This window comes from Lepidochelys olivacea, assembly GCF_965140295.1.
Source record: "Lepidochelys olivacea isolate rLepOli2 genome assembly, chromosome: 2".
NCBI lineage: Eukaryota > Metazoa > Chordata > Testudines > Cheloniidae > Lepidochelys > Lepidochelys olivacea.
In genome coordinates, this window is record NC_140412.1 from 22,822,413 (window position 1) to 22,838,530 (window position 16,118).

At 44.1% G+C, this 16,118-nt stretch overlaps 1 protein-coding gene across 1 annotated transcript; it reads left to right on the forward strand.

The window, feature by feature from the left end:
• The first annotated feature begins 609 nt into the window (after positions 1 to 609).
• On the forward strand, positions 610 to 10,180 carry LOC311516221 (uncharacterized protein C8orf76). The gene is made up of 6 exons (XM_084620062.1): positions 610 to 1,106; positions 4,391 to 4,486; positions 5,189 to 5,332; positions 6,148 to 6,674; positions 8,306 to 8,438; positions 9,882 to 10,180. The coding sequence occupies exons 1-6, from the start codon at positions 996 to 998 to the stop codon at positions 10,038 to 10,040; spliced, it is 1,170 nt and encodes a 389-aa protein (XP_084476188.1). The 5' UTR covers positions 610 to 995; the 3' UTR covers positions 10,041 to 10,180.
• Positions 10,181 to 16,118: the final 5,938 nt, after the last annotated feature.

Consider the following 16,118-nt stretch of genomic DNA (forward strand, 5'->3'; position numbering starts at 1 on the left):
ACAGCAGCCCAAGTGACCATTTGGGCAGCTATGGCCTCATTCTAGGCAGGGTGGGTGTGCCTATGCAAATGAGATCAGCCCCTGAAATTCTTTTCCAGGACTTGCCACACCTCACCACCAGATGTCAGGGTGGCCTCATACTGACTCTGCTTACACAACCTAGACCTCCCCCAGCAACTTGAGACCATTGCTCCTGGTGCTGTCAGCTGCCACAACTGAGAACAGCCTAGCCAGTGCCGAATAGAGGGGAATAACCACGTCCCTCCATCTCCTGGCAATGCTCCTCCTGATCTTGGATACTGGTGGCTGGTGCTAATGCAAATATTAACTTTACGGGCAGGGGATAAATGAGAAAGTGGCGAGAAGCCCACGTGCCTCCGGGAGCAGCTCCTACCCTGCCTCTGACCTTTGCGTGGCCACAGCCTCGGACTACAGTTCCCAGCATGCAGTGGGGCATGGAAAGGCCTACAGTTCCCAGCACACAGAGCATTGCATGCTGGGAGTTGTAGTTTCCGCGTCTGACACCCCCGATTGGCAGAGGAAGGTGTGTTGCATGCCGGGAGCTACAGTCACCGGGCGGCCCTGGGGCGCAGTGCCTGACCCAATGCCCTCCGACTGCTCGGTTCCCACCAGCGTCTCGGCTCTTTCCCCTCTCAGTGGCAGCGCCGCCGCGGGCGCGCCTAGGCCGAACCCGAGACGGCTCCCGGAAGCACGGGGCGGCACTGTAGCTGCTGCCACTGCGTCTCTATAGCCAGGGAGGGACTCTCTAGCCGCGTCCTCCTTGATTTTTGCTCAGTACCCCATCAGGGGAGACGCTCCGGGCGCGGGTCCGCGCTTCTCTATGGTCTCCGTGGGGGAGCACGCTAGCCGCTGCGCGGCACCGCCTTCTGGCTAGGCTCAGCCAGGGGACACTCTAGCCACGGCTTTATCTGTTCCCGCACGGGGGGCGCTCTAGCCGGGACTCTGTGGCCAGGGAGGCCGGTTGTGCTGGGGCGATGGAGCCGGCGCTGGGGTCCGAATTCGAGGATTCAGTGTTCGCGCGGAGCAGGGACAGGGGCCGGGGCGGCGGCTGCGCGGCCTACAGCGCCAAGCGCTGCGAGCCTCGGGTGAGGGGCGGCGGCTCGCGGGAGCCCCCGGGGAGTGTCCTCTGCCTCTGGGCCGGGCCCACGGGGGGCTGGGCTGGGGGTCACCGTTGTATGGGCAGTGGGGGCTGGGCTGGGGAACACTGGGCTGGGGGGGCACCGTTGTATGGGCAGTGGGGGCTGGGCTGGGGAACACTGTCGGGGGGCTGGGCTGGGAAACACTGGGCTGGGGGGGCACCATTGTATGGGCAGTGGGGCTGGGCTGGGGAACACTGTCGGGGGGCTGGGCTGGGCAACACTGGGCTGGGGGGGGCACCGTTGTATGGGCAGTGGGGCTGGGCTGGGGAACACTGGGCTGGGGGGGGCACCGTTGTATGGGCAGTGGGGGCTGGGCTGGGGAACACTGGGCTGGGGGGGCACCGTTGTATGGGCAGTGGGGGCTGGGCTGGGGAACACTGTCGGGGGGCTGGGCTGGGAAACACTGGGCTGGGGGGGCACCATTGTATGGGCAGTGGGGGCTGGGCTGGGGAACACTGGGCTGGGGGGGCACCGTTGTATGGGCAGTGGGGGCTGGGCTGGGGAACACTGTCGGGGGGCTGGGCTGGGAAACACTGGGCTGGGGGGGGCACCATTGTATGGGCAGTGGGGGCTGGGGTGGGGGGCACTGTTGTATGGGCAACAGGGGCTGGGCTGGGGAGCACTGTTAGGGGGTTGGCGAACACGGCTGTGGGGGCACCGTTGTATGGGCGGTGGGGGCTGGGCTGGGGGGGGCACTGTTGTACGGGCAGTGGGGGGCCATGTTATGGTTGCCGCCTGTCTGGGGTTTATCCAGACAGTTAAGTTTTTGGCGTCTGGATACCATGTCAGGGTTGCCAGGTATCTGGTTTTTGACCGGAAAGTCCAGTTGAAAAAGGGACCTGGCAGTGTCCAGTCAGATGTACTGAGTGGACACCAACAGTCTGGTTACCACAGGGCAGGGGGAGGCACCAGATCATTAACCCGCACCAACTTCTACTCAGCAGAGGGAGCCCAGCTGGGGGGAGGGATGTGGAGATGTCCAATGAGCAACAGGATGGGGGTTTAGGGGAAGAGGCGGAGCAGGGCCTGCAGGGTCTGGTTAACAGCAATTAGAAAGGTGGCAGTCTTAAGGACTGTTGTACAGGCAGTGGGGGCTGGGCTGGGGAGCACTATTGGGGTGGTAACGTGTGTGGGGGCTGGGTCAGGTGAACTGTTGGGGGGGTTGGATTGAGGGACACTGTTGTATGGGTAGTGGGGGGGGCATTGTGGGAAGGGGCTGTGCCATGCCACTGTTGGGGGGTGGGGTTCTTGCAGTGCCAGATCTGTGCCTAGTCTAAGTGAGAGCAGAATGGGGCCTGCAGTGTTCACCCATGTGCATTAGACCTGTATCCATTTCTTAGATTGTAAACTCTTTGGGACTGGGGCTTTTTGCTCTGTGTTCATACAGCACTTAGCACTCTGGGGTCCTGGTCCATGACTGAGGCTTCTATGGTAATACAAATAATAATCCATACAGTTTTTCACGGTGTCCAAATGGTAAAATGAGTGCTGACAGTAGATAGTCCACCTTGGCTTTGAGAGTTGTCTTTACAGTGTTTCTGAGTGTAGGTCATTTGTCTACTGTAACATAAATATATAGCAGCATGTACATTTAAAACACACACACTCCTCCAGCCTCCACCCACACTCTACCAAACCAAAACTCTCCATTTAACACATCCTGAGGAGAGGATGAGAGAGAGAATGAACCTCACATGGCAAATGTTAGTTATGGTGATTAAGGCACTACTGGAAGATGCTTAGATACTATGGTGATGAGGATGGTATAAGAATCTGTCAAATAGAATAGTCATGCTGCTGTGACACTTTAGAAGGGGGAGAACTTTGTGAAAACTTTTCAGCAGCATGTCTCTAATCTTTCTTTTAAAAAAAAGAAGAAGTGAAAATGACTGTGAATGCAACATTAAGATTGAGAAAACCAAGAATGTGAATCAGGAAATTGAAAAGTTTAGATTTCTACTCTATTTGTTGACTATACACTTCAGCCTGCCAGTACTTGGGTATGCTGTAAAACAATGGTTCTCAACAAGGAGTCTGGGGCCCCCTAGGGGGCTGCAAGCAGGTTTCAGGGGGGTCTGCCAAGCAGGGCCAGAATTAGACTCGTTGGGGCCTAGGGCAGAAAGGCAAAGACCCACTCTCTGGGGCTGAAGCCCCGAGGCCTGCCATCAGGGGCTGAAGCCTGAGGAATGTAGCTTTGTGGAGGCCCCTGTGATGTAGGGCCCCAAGTAACTGCCCTGCGTGCTATTCCCTAACGACGGCCCTGTTTTTTGTATGCAGCAAAGCGGTTGTTGTGGCACTAGTGGGCCATGGAGTTTTTATTGCATGTTGGGAGGGGGCCTCGGAAAGAAATAGGTTGAGAACTGCTGCTATAAAATACAGAGGCTGTGTAACCTACCTGAGATAAATTGCTGTTGAAACCTTAACTTCTTAATTTCCTTATTTTTTAGATGTCTGGTTCACAATCTTAACTTTATAATACCATAAATGTTTGCATTTAATGCAGTATTATATTTACCCATTATGGTGAACTTGTTTGTGAACTTGGTGTGGTAGCTTCTAAATCAGGGGTGGGCAAATTTTTTGGCCTGAGGGCCACATCTGGGAATAGAAATTGTATGGTGGGCCATGAATGCTCACAAAATTGGGGTTGGGGTGCGGGAGGAGGTGAGGGCTCTGGTTGGGGGTGTGGGCTCTGGGGTGGTGCTGGGTGACCGGCTCTGCTCGCTGCCCCATCCACAGGCACCGCCCCTGCAGCTCCCATTGGAGCACCAGAGGGGGCCATTGGAGTGTGTAGGAGTCAGACCAGTGCCATGCCACGTCTTCCAGGAGCCGCATGGTGCGGCACCCAACCAAGCACCCCAGCTGGAGCACCGGAGCAGGGCCAAGCCGCGTGGTGCGGCCCCAGATCCAATGTCCCGGCTGGAGCACCAAAGCAGGGCAAGCTCCAGACCCCACTCCCCAGCGGGAGCTTGCGGGCTGGCTTAAAATGGCTCGCAGGCCATTTCTGGTCCCTAGGCCAAAGTTTGCTCACCCTGTTCTAAATATGATGGCTGCATTGGCCCTCATGCTGTCTCCCCACTTACAAATCTACTGCTGTGTAGTCTCATCCTGAAATACTGTACTCAGTCCTGACATTAGTATTTTGTTGTTGTAAACTGCTTAATAGCCAAGTTAAAAATCATAACTTCAGTTTCCACAATACACTTGAATATTTTCCTTTGTGTTTACAGTGGTTTTGTGAGGAAGCAAACAGCAAGGACAATGTTGAAATTCTAACTGCCAAAAAATTCAGAGGGGATTTGGCATACAGACAACAAGAGTTTCAGGTATTTTTATGGTTCCAGTACTTTCTGTGAAACAGGGATATGAGTCAGATTGAGATCTTGGATTATTGAAGCTTTCTGCATCAACAGCTTGAATGTTTGTCCTGTAGTTCTTAAAGGGAACCTCAAGTAGATAAAGCTCAAAACTTTAAATATAGCGGATTCCACCTAAAACCGACTAGGTCCAAATGAAAAATGGTTTCTGTGATCAAATACATTTTGTAAGGCTTGATTTATCGGCTGAGCTATTAGATTTCTACAGATGTTTTCTGATACTCAGACCTTCCTTGCTCTCTTTTAACCTTTTATTTTTTTCCCGAATGAGTACATGATCCTTTCATGTGCTGAGCAAACCCCATTTACATCAGTGATAGTTGAGATTGTTCATCAACCTGAAGGATTGTGTTTAACACTTTTTATATTCATCTTCCTTATTAGTCTTTATACATAATAAAGAAGTTCACCATTTCTCTCCACACCCCCTCTAAAAAGCCAGCTCATGTCCAGTTTTTCAAAGTACTTGGCAGGTCACCTTAAACAAAATAGGTTGTTGATTTGATCTTCGAATTCCTATCCATTCAGATTATAGCTGTAATTGTGGTGCATATTTAAGTTATAGCTTTTGATCTTTTTCTTTTAGATCTGTTTAGTCCTATATCCTGTTGCTTTTCATTTTAACTTTTATTTTTGCAAACATCCTACTAGAAAGCACTGTATGAGTACTCAAGCTGCTTGCTGCTGTTACCTTCCAGTAACGTTGCAATGAGAAGAGATGTCCAAGAGGGCCAAGCTCGGTGTTTAGCTCACTTAGGAAGGCACAAGGAGGCTCTGGATATTGCAGAAAAACTGGTTAGTTAAGCAGTCCTTTCCCCCCACCCCCCGCAACACCTACACACCCACCCTACCATGATTAGTACTTTTTTTTTTTTATTAACACATAACTGTTTTCTGAAAAAATATCCTTCTCCTGTAAAATAACCCCTTTGTGTGAGCTCAGTGCAAGGAATGTTTGGTAAAGGGAGAGTGGTTGTCACTAATATATGTATTTGTTCTTTACAAATTAAAATGCTTTGCCACAAAAGTGTTGGTGGTAATCTTAGAGAGGAGTAGAATCTTGCTCTTCTGGCCAGGATTAATGTAATTAAGAAAGGGAGTAAATGAATAGTCCATACCTTTTCACCGTAAATGGCATCCCCAATTTGAACACCCTCTTACTCCCAAGCATTCGCTACCAACTCCTCCCACACGCCTCCAAAAATCTTACCCCAAGCAGAGTTCTGTTCCTGTAAAAGGAGAAGTGCCAGAGACTTCATGAAGTCCACTAGGGATTTTGCTTTTGCTGTTTTATGTGGAAGACACTAAGATACTGTGTCGATGGGTGGCAGTATAAAATTATAAAAAAGATAAGTGGTGATAAAATTCAAGGATGATAATGTCAGATTGGGATAAGGCACCACTTAGGGGAGTGCATTCTTGAATCTGCTGTGGCTGATTGCACATCATTATATCAGATTATCTTTAAAATATTTAACAGAATTTGGAGAATTAATTTTGGAAATCATAAGTGGAGGGAGGGATTTGTGCATCACTGGAAAAAATATCCTCCTGAACAATGATGACTCTGTCCATTCTACTGTATTTAATCTGTCATAATTTGTTTCTAGAGAAATGGGGCAACTAACACAGATCATTTAACAACTGTCCTCAACCTGCAGTTTGCCATTTACTGTCGCCTGAAAAATATCAAGAAAAAGGTCACATGCCTACAGCAACTGATTTCCTTACATCCTTTTAACCCATGGAACTGGAAGCTACTTGCTGAGGCTTATATGTACTTTTTACAGACTCTGCCTCCATCATTCATTTCAGAAACAAAACTTGTTCAATGCAAAGATTGTAGTGCAAATGACCAAGTTTTCCAAACCTCACCAGGACTGTTTGGAAAAGAAATGAACCTTCAATGTCACAAAACGCATAGCGGGGGAGAAGACGTTTGGTCAACACTTTCTACAAAAACAATCAGAGACAGCTCAGTATCTTACAGCGATAACCACATGGTAGAGGGATCCCTCCATATCACAGAAGAATGTGAAACACGGGACAAAATGAAACATGCTACCTTTGAGTTCTGGGGACAGGAAGCATTGAAAGATGTTTGGATAAAGGCATGTGCTTCCTTTGTTAGAACAAGGTAACTAAATATATAACTAAAGGGAAAACCTTAACTACCCTTAGTCCAAAAAGATTTTATTTTAAAAATGTAGTATTCCTAAACCTTAATATCAAAATTTGACATTGTCAATTTAAATATTTCCCTCATTGTTGCAAACACACACACAAACGTACTACTGCAAGAGCACCAGAAAATAAAACTGACCAGTCTGATTTCACTGTGCAATCTGAGTTGAATGCAAAAAGCAAACCACTCTTGTGAATGGATGAAATGTAAATTAATTCAATTTTTTAAATTCTTTGCCTTAATACCCTAAAGTGGTAATATATATTCTCAATGGTCTTTTTAAAAATGATTTTACATGGAAAGCTTCCCATACTTACACTACTAATACTGTGCTATTTCCGTTGTCGTGCTGCTTTTAGTTTTGGAATTCATGGTACAGCAACAACTTGAGCAATGGAGAGGGATAGCTGACTTCCTTCCTGGTTATACAGCCTGTCTTATTTGCTTGCAGCTTAGATAGCTCAGAGAAAAATGAATTATTTTTATAATTCACCAGGTTCCACAATGGATGAAGTTGAAAAATAAATTTAATTCTGTGACAGTTGGCTGAAGAGAAAACAATGAATTGCATAACTGTTTCTCTTCCCCCTTTCTTCCCAACCAAAAACATAATCTTTGACAAAAATTATTAGAAATGAGCTCTTATGAATTTCTGTCCTTGCCTCTAAGAAATCCAAGATTTTCATAAGTCATTGAATATGTTAAAATCATCCTGTGGAATTTTAAAATGTTTAGTGTACACCTCAGAACAGGTGAGGTATAACTGTCCCTCAAAAGGGGGGGAGAGAGGTTCCTATGAATTTCACCCCTCAGCGAATAAGGTTCTGTACTAAAACTGTGGGTGAGGTGTAATATCTTTATTGGACTAACTTCTGCTGGTGAAAGAGCTTGTCTATAAATGCACTAAAAGCATCATGTTGAGGCTTGCAGCACTTCCTCTGAAATGGGTACAGTTCTAAAAGATTTTAGAGCCACGTCTGAGGACTAGTTTGTGTGGAGATGAGTATGAACTTACGAGATTCTTTAGAATCCTAGAATATCAGGGTTGGAAGGGACCTTAGGAGGTCATCTAGTCCAACCCCCTGCTTAAAGCAGGACCAATCCCCAATTTTTGCCCCACATCCCTAAATTGCCCCCTCAAGGATTGAACTCACAAGCCTGGGTTTAGCAGGCCAATGATCAATCCATTGAGCTATCCCTCCCCCGCAATCTAAGGTGCCTTTTTGTCTTAAAACTGAAGTTTCTCTCTCTCCTGTTTACAATGATAGTCATCTCTATATGCGGCAAGATGCTGCTTTCTTGTTAAGTCTGAAATCAGATATTGAGCACAGGATGAACGCTGAAGCTGGGTATCCCATATCAAACCATGGTGTATCTCATATCACAGTGCTGAGTATAATATAACCTGCACAGATGTGTACAGATTTCTCCTCTTTCTCCACTTCCCTGGTTAAAAATCCCAAGAAAAAACGTTTGTTTTAAAACAATACTTAAAAAGACTTGATTTCATGTTGTCTAATATTTTTACAGTCAGCACTCCTCTGAATTGGCTGCATATTTTCACTGAGACTTTCTACTTTCAGGCTTTTACTTCAGATTACACAGTTGCAACAGTCATCCTTTGCTCTGGAGAAGAATTTAAAGGCTCAGCAGGAAACTGAAGACAAAGTAAAAGGTTTTGGTTTAAAGGAAGAATCCTTGCTATTGATTACTGAGGTGAGTGTACCATTTCATTGTGAAACAAGAGTTCATAGACACTGTCTTATATTGATCCACTTAGTTTGCAGAGATTTGTCTATTGGAAATGTTCCTGGGGAAGGGGAAGGGGCATTATGTAAGCACCGACTCTTCAGACTTACATTTGTAGGTACTTTGAAGAGGTGCCTGTTGTTTTGGGGTATTCTGTTATTACCTGATTGTTTTTGCTTTGATTAGGACACAGTTTCATTTTAAGAAAAATGTGTCCAGGAGAGAAAATTATAAACATACAACAAACTGAGAACACATGGAGTCTTATTAAACACTCCAGTTTCTTATTAGTTTTCCAGAAAACCAAACTGAAACTTCCTTGCAATAATTATTTTAACAGTATTAATTTTTGTCGTCTTATTCTGTGTACTAGGTTCTATACTAGTTTTAGATGGTGCCATAAGAGTGGGAATATATTCCATGTCTGAGTTCATAGAGATTACAAACATGCAGCCTCAAAGATGGATTTTGAGGTGTTGAGTTCATGACACATAGGCATCTATATACTTTGAACTCAAGGAGAATCTCCTTTTGCTGTCACTAGTAGGGCTTTATACTTTTTATTTAATCAGCCACTAAAAGGCAAGTCCATTGCAAGCTGACACTTTAGAGCAGGACTGATTCCATCCACTAGAGGGCAGTAGTATGCAGATTATCTAGTACATTACAAAGAAATATGGGAAAGGAAATGACTCCCTTCTTGTGCATTTGTTGGTATAATGCCTGCCTTCCTGGGAAATCAAAATGCTGCTGCCGTGTGTGAATTACTTGAATTTATATTTGGCATTGAGGTTTCTCACTTTCATCCTGTGAGCAAAAACCCCAACATCAGAGCACAGCCAAGACCAACTGAGAGGAGTTTTGCAGCTATGTCACATGGGCCTTCAGTGTCCCATTCTTGTTGCACAATGCAGTAGGTGAACAGTTTGACCATGTGCTGGAAATTTTAGCTCGGTTGTATTATTAGTGTTCCTAGATGTAAGTGTCTGTTTATTTATTGTAGACCAGTGGTTCTCAAAGCCGTTCCGCTGCTTGTTCAGGGAAAGCCCCTGGCTCGTCGGACCGGTTTGTTTACCTGCTGCGTCCGCGGGTTTGGCCGATTGTGGCTCCCGCTAGCCACGGTTCGCCGCTCCAGGCCAATGGGGGCAACGGGAAGCAGCACGGGCCAAGGGACATGCTGGCCACCCTTCCTGCAGCCCCATTGGCCTGGAGCGGTGAACCGTGGCCAATGGGAGCCACAATTGGCCAAACCTGCGGACGAGGCAGGTAAACAAACCGGTCCGGCATGCCAGGGGCTTTTCCTGAACAAGCTGCAGACTGGCTTTGAGAACCACTGCTGTAAACTGTATTATTTTCCCTGCTGTTAATTTTTCAGGTTTTTTTTCTTCCCCCTTTTTATTTCACCTGCAGGTTATGGGAGAGGATCTCATTCCAGAAAAACTGAAAGAGGGTGTTCAGGGAGAGATAAAATCTGTAGGCCCTTCAGCCCTGACATCCTTGGTAACTACATCAGCTATAGAATTTGAAGGCAAATGGTTCAAAAAGCTCCAAGACATTTTGTCATTTTGAGAGACAATTCTGTCCAGATATATGTATTCCATCATAAGTAACTTACAGGCTATTGTATTTATTTTTTTTATCCTCTCTACCTCTAATGATGATGGAATAACTTATGGAATAAAGTTCATATTTCTTTATTTTTAAAGTAACGTGATTGTATATCTTTTAAAAGCATATATTGGCTGCATTTATAATCATCAGTCTCCTTGCATACTTGTAGGCTTTTTCTTTCTGTGCTACAACATTTCCAATAGAAGTGACAGATCTGGTTTAAAACTGGGCCACAGCAAGGTACATTCTCAGCCTTCAAAGGCATATTGCAACACAAACATCACAAAGTTTACTTCTTGGGCACACCTCACCTATGATTTCTTTGCAGCTCTGATGTCCTTAGGGGAGTCTCACCACAATATCTAGTCTGAAATTTCTTCAGTATTTGGTTTTATCTTGCTATATTTAGAGCTGTAGAATTAGCAGTTTCTTATTGTAAAATCTGGTGGGTGTGTTTTTAAAATTAGTATTTCTTTATAAGTAGAGATATTTCTACTATTCAAATTCAGATAGCTGAGAACCTTAATATATTAAGTTGTATTCAGAACATTTTCAATAAGGAGCAACTCTCTATGACTTTCTAAAAATGTAATGCTAATATGTCCCTTCTAGTCTGCACAGGGAGTCTCTCTTCAAGACTAATGGGTTCTCTGTGCAAGTGTAGAACTCACTATACATCCTCACTTTTGCTTGTGCAGAGGGCTCAGAGTAATAAGTTTCTGAGGCTATACATACTGGAGAGAACTTAGTCCGATTGTACTCTGTGAAATTGTGCAAGAGAAAAATGCATTGTTGATCGTACTGCAAACCAGTTCTCTCATCTGTACAGATTTTTCATGTTAAACCGTCAATTTATAATGAATCCAGACACCTGTTTGCTGTACATTTAAAAGCAGTGAAATTACATGGTTTGGACTTGTTCTGTGCTTTGGAAAAGGCAGAGATCTTTGTTTGGTTTTCTCTGTTCAGCATCATTTGCATTCCAGGCAACCAAGGTGTGCTCTTAATTTTTTTAAAAAAATTATTCCCTATTCCTCTTCAAACATGAAATGTATTCTGTTCTCATTAATTTTTCATTAACTGTTACCAAATCAAAATATACTCTTTCAGCATGATTTTGTTTTCTTGGGGATTTTCCTTATCTTGTGCTTGCCTTTCTTTTCAGTGTACTAAAGAATGCTGAAGCTTTTAAAAACAAATACACTGGACTGTAATTCCCCCACTCAAAGCCACACGTCTCTGCTAATTTGAAATGGAGTTTAAAACAATTATTCAGCATTGTTATGTAATGCTCAGTAATCATTTGTGTTCAGTAAAAGTTAAGTATCGGGCTTCTCCAGGGGGAAAAAAAAATTGCCTCCCTGTCATATCAAATTATTTATGGTGGTTTTGTAACTTAATGTTAAACCACATCCTGGACAGCTTGTTATGGAAGGTAGTTGTTTGGCAAGTATACTTAAATATAACCAAGTATTCCTTTTAGTCATGTGTGTTCTTTACTTTTAGAACACTTTACTGGGCTCTTTTAAAGACGACACTGAATAAACTGATGCTTACATACAACTATATGTACTTCCTAGACTGTCAGTTTCTACTTTTGGATAGGAAGATTTATGGAAAGCTAGTTATAATGGTTCTAAAGTGATTGTTGCATGGGAGCACACTAACTATATGCTATTTAATACTGTTAATAAGCATTTGAATGCAGTAATTCTAGTTTATGGCAGACATAACCAGCTGTTCACTGCCACAGTTAGCAGAGTTGGAGTGGAGTCTCATGGTGGTGTTTACATGAGCCTTTCTCCTCAAGCAAATGTAAGTGGTGTGTCAGTATCTTTCTCGGGCTTTGCTGAAAGTTGGGACACTTCTGCAGCTGCTTGTAATTACATGTGCTGTTGATCATTGGCCAGTTTAGCTTGTGGGAGCCTGTTTAGGATTTTTTGCTTAATTTTTTGCTGAAATTGTGAACTACTTTCCATCAGAACAGAAATGACATTCACTTGACATTCAAGCTCAGCCCTTACGTAAATTAATGTGAGCTGCACCCATTAATGCCAGGGCTGAATTTGACCCTTATACTCTATCCAAAGTGGACCTCCCACATTATTATCCGTTTGTCTCCAATCTACACTTCCTCTAAAGTTTTGGAGAACTCAGCTGCACAAAGTATCCCCCACTACCGTATTGGATCAATTTCATATAGTTTAATATTTACACAGCACTGAGACTGCTTTTGTATATTTCATTGGGCTATGAATGACTAGGTCAAATCTCAAGAGTTGGCTTTATTCTGAGGAACTATCAGTTGCTTAGGTCTATAAAATATTAGGACCAGCAAAATGTTTTGTGATAGATGATTTGTATAACGGGCTGGTTGGTAGCAGTTGCTTTTTTTTGAAAACTCTAGAGCTGGTGCTAGGATAGCTATGCTTTTTATTATTATTGGCTGGCTGTTTTAGCCAGTGGGCACTATTGTTGGTGGATCATCTTGAGACGTGTCTTGGGAACTTGCAGCACACCATTAAATTGGCTTGAAATTTTATGCCAGTGAATTCCTCATCAAAGAAGAAGCTATATCCCTGGTGTTCAGCTTTAAAAATTGAACTAAAGCACAATGCAAGTCATAATGTCACCTTGCTGCAATTTGGCATGAACAGATGACTGAATAGGTAAATCGTCCACCTGGTAGTGAAACTCTACGCTACAAAATATTTTTAAAGGACCAAAATATGAGTCCTCTGATTAAATGTACTGGCTAGTCAGCAGCTCCCTTTATCACAGTGCTCCCATTTAAAAAGGGTCTTTTATGGAACGTAACCATAAATGTTTACTGGCAAGTTGCAAGTTTGTGTGATATTCTAGTCCTGTGGCCATCATTATTAACAATCCACTCTCCTGGTTAGCTGTGCACAGCCTATGATTCTGCAGTCCCCAAGCTATGATTTCACAGTAACAAGGAAAATTGTTTATCAGTTTGGTTACCAGGAAAAGCTCCCAAACCACGCTCCAGCTCCTCAGAAAATCCTGTAAATATACAGGCCTTACAAAGGGTGAAGTAAGTTCTAGAGTAGAAGGACCTCTATTGTGTACCCCCTATAACCAGCCTCCGGCTGTCTCAGCAGATTTCTACTGTACCAAAAAAGATATGCAGGACCCAAGTCAGTAAAAAATTAACTTATAAAACTTTCTACTTTGAGTTGGAACTGGAACTAAATGTAAAGCCACTACGAGCTTTAGAGACCTAAGCCTGGAGTGTCCACTGGTTGGGCTAGGGCTCGTCTTCTAATAAGTATTTACGCAGTCCCCAGTGCTGACTGGGTCTTTTAGGTAATATAAATACCAGAGGACAGGTGCAATAAGCTCTCTCTGGCAACTGCATTTACACTAACTGAATTACAAAGCTGGCACTATCAAAATATTTTATTGACCCCTTTGGCACATCCCTATTAAAAATATGAACAGAATACATTAGCACCCCAAGTAGGCCAATAGGCTGTATGGGTTTAATCGATGTCAGTGGAAATAAAATTAATTTTTCTTTTAGTTTTGTTATGACTATATAGAAACAAGTTATGCTATTGGAAAAGATAGTAGAAGGTGCACAAGTTAAGAGGAAAGGAATAAGCAAAACATTGCTCACAAAGGGAATTTAATGGAGGTCTCTGAAATCTGTTTTACAAAGAGAATAGGTCATGGTTGTCCTGATGGCTATTCGTAGATAACAGAACAAGGTGTTAATGAAAATCAAATAAAAACAGATGCCACAAAATGCTTTTGCAATTTTATTCAGTGGCTTATCAACACAATTCTGTGCTCTAGTCATTATCATAGATGTTAGTGGTGGAAAAGGCCAAGATGGTTAGAGACCATCCTCCTGCTAGTGCAGGACTGTTCCCTGCAGTACATTTTCTAGTGTTTTGTCCATTTTACTAGGTAAGAAGGGGCTTCCCGGCGGAGATTGTTCTACAACCTCAGACAACTCATTGTCAGGAAAATTTTCTGATCACTCCCTTTCCTTGCACCACCTCAAACAATTCCATTTTTTCCTTGTTTATAATCTGCAAATGCTTGAAGATCTTACTGCAAAAATCTATTGCCTAGTGTTACTTCTGGGGGAATTCTGCACTTCTGGTGCATGCACAGAATTAATGTCCTCCGTAGATTTTTTTTTTTTTCTCCCCAGAAAATAGATTCTGCTAGAGACACTGCAGTTACACCTTTTGCCCACCAGTAGCTGCTGTGGCGCCAGAAGTGAGGGCAGCTGGCTCTGGACTGGAGCAGCCAGCCTCAGAGAGGGAGAAGGAGAGGCTGTGTTCCTCACAGCACTCTGCCTACGGGGTCAGGTGAGGGGACACGGGATATTGGGGGGGGAATAGGCACATGGGTCTGCTGGGGGGTTCAGAGGGGCTAGTGGGGGGGACAGATTGGGGAAGGGGCACAGGAGCTAGTGGGCTAACAGCATTGAGCCAGTAGCTGAATGGGAGTTGGGATGCAGGGCCTCATGAGAATGTGTAAGTGGGGATGCAGGGCATTATGGGGACAGGATGGAGGGGAGTGGCTGAGAGGTGGTGCAGGGGTGAGGAGGGATGCAGGGACATATGGATACAGGGCAGATGTGCCTGAATGGGAAAGGCTGGGGGTCAGTCAGGGTCTGCATGGGGGAGGCTCCCCAACTCCCTAACAATCTCTCCCTCCCTTCCCCCACCCCCAAAAAACAAACAGAAAACTTTCCATACTTCTCCCACCCGCACTCAACAACATTCCGGGTTCACTCCCAGGCTCCTGCCCAGCAATTACTTCCCTCCCCCTCAGCTCCTCCATTACCCCTGACTCCCCACAAGCCTTTGCACTGCTTCTGAGGGATGCAGGAAAGTCTGTATTGTAGTATAAATGAATTATTACTCAAAGTTCTGTATTCATATGCCTAGTAAGGAATCTATTTGTCAAAAAACATTTCCTGAATCTTTTGTTGTCTGTACTGTTAGACATACTTGTGACAGGTATTTTAAAATAAATTACCAAAATAATTGAAACCGGCATGATTATATTGTTATTTTGACTAATAAAATATGCAGAATTTTAAAAAAAAATTTGCACAGATTTCCCCCAGGATTTACTAGTGTTCTGGTGTACATAAAGAGTTAAATAAAGGACATTCTATGTATGTCGACTGAATTTCCTTATGATTGTTTTATGCCTCCCTCACAGTTATGGAAACTTCCTCATTTCTAAGGATCCTTTCAAATATAGGATATGCCATTTTGGGGCATGATCTCTAGCGGTGCTTAACACCTGTACTGGCCATTGACTTTAATCAGAGATACAGACACACAGCACCTCTGAGGAGCAGACCCTTTTGTTTTCAAAACTCTGACTGCCAATTGCTGTCTATTTCATTATCTTCTCACTTAACCAAATGACCACTGGGAGGATTTCAAAGATTCATGCACTTATAACAGATTCATCCTCTAGGATGAACTGAGCCCTTTAAGCCTACTATCTGTAAGGTGTGTGATTGATAAGACTTTGCTTTCAGACTGTTCATCTCCTTTACTGCACACCATTTTCCAGTCCGAATCTATGCAAATATTTTCAAGGTAAAATTCTCCTCTAGAAATGGGAGTCTCTCCTAAATGGGAGGCTTCAGTTTCCAGTTGTGTAACTAACTGTGATGAGAGAATAGGTGGTACTGGGCTAATGGGTTAGAACGCTTTTCACATATAGGTTAATGGACTAAAGCTAGCTGAAGGTGATAGTAACTGAAAGTTGTTACCATCTACTGGCTTCTGGTGACCTGTGTAACATAAACTGGTGGTCTCAATCTAATTCATAGTTGACAGGTGTGACACTCTACCTCAGGGGAACACCCTGTACCGCCATGTTCATCCTTATAATATGATTATGTGGTATCTGATGCAAAATTTGTCATGTCAGGTGTCTTTGGAAGGCTCATGATGCACTGAGCATTGTTGTTGTAGTTTAATATTATAGGTTGCAATTTCATGTGTAAAGTTATGAGGCTGAAAATGTGTCCTC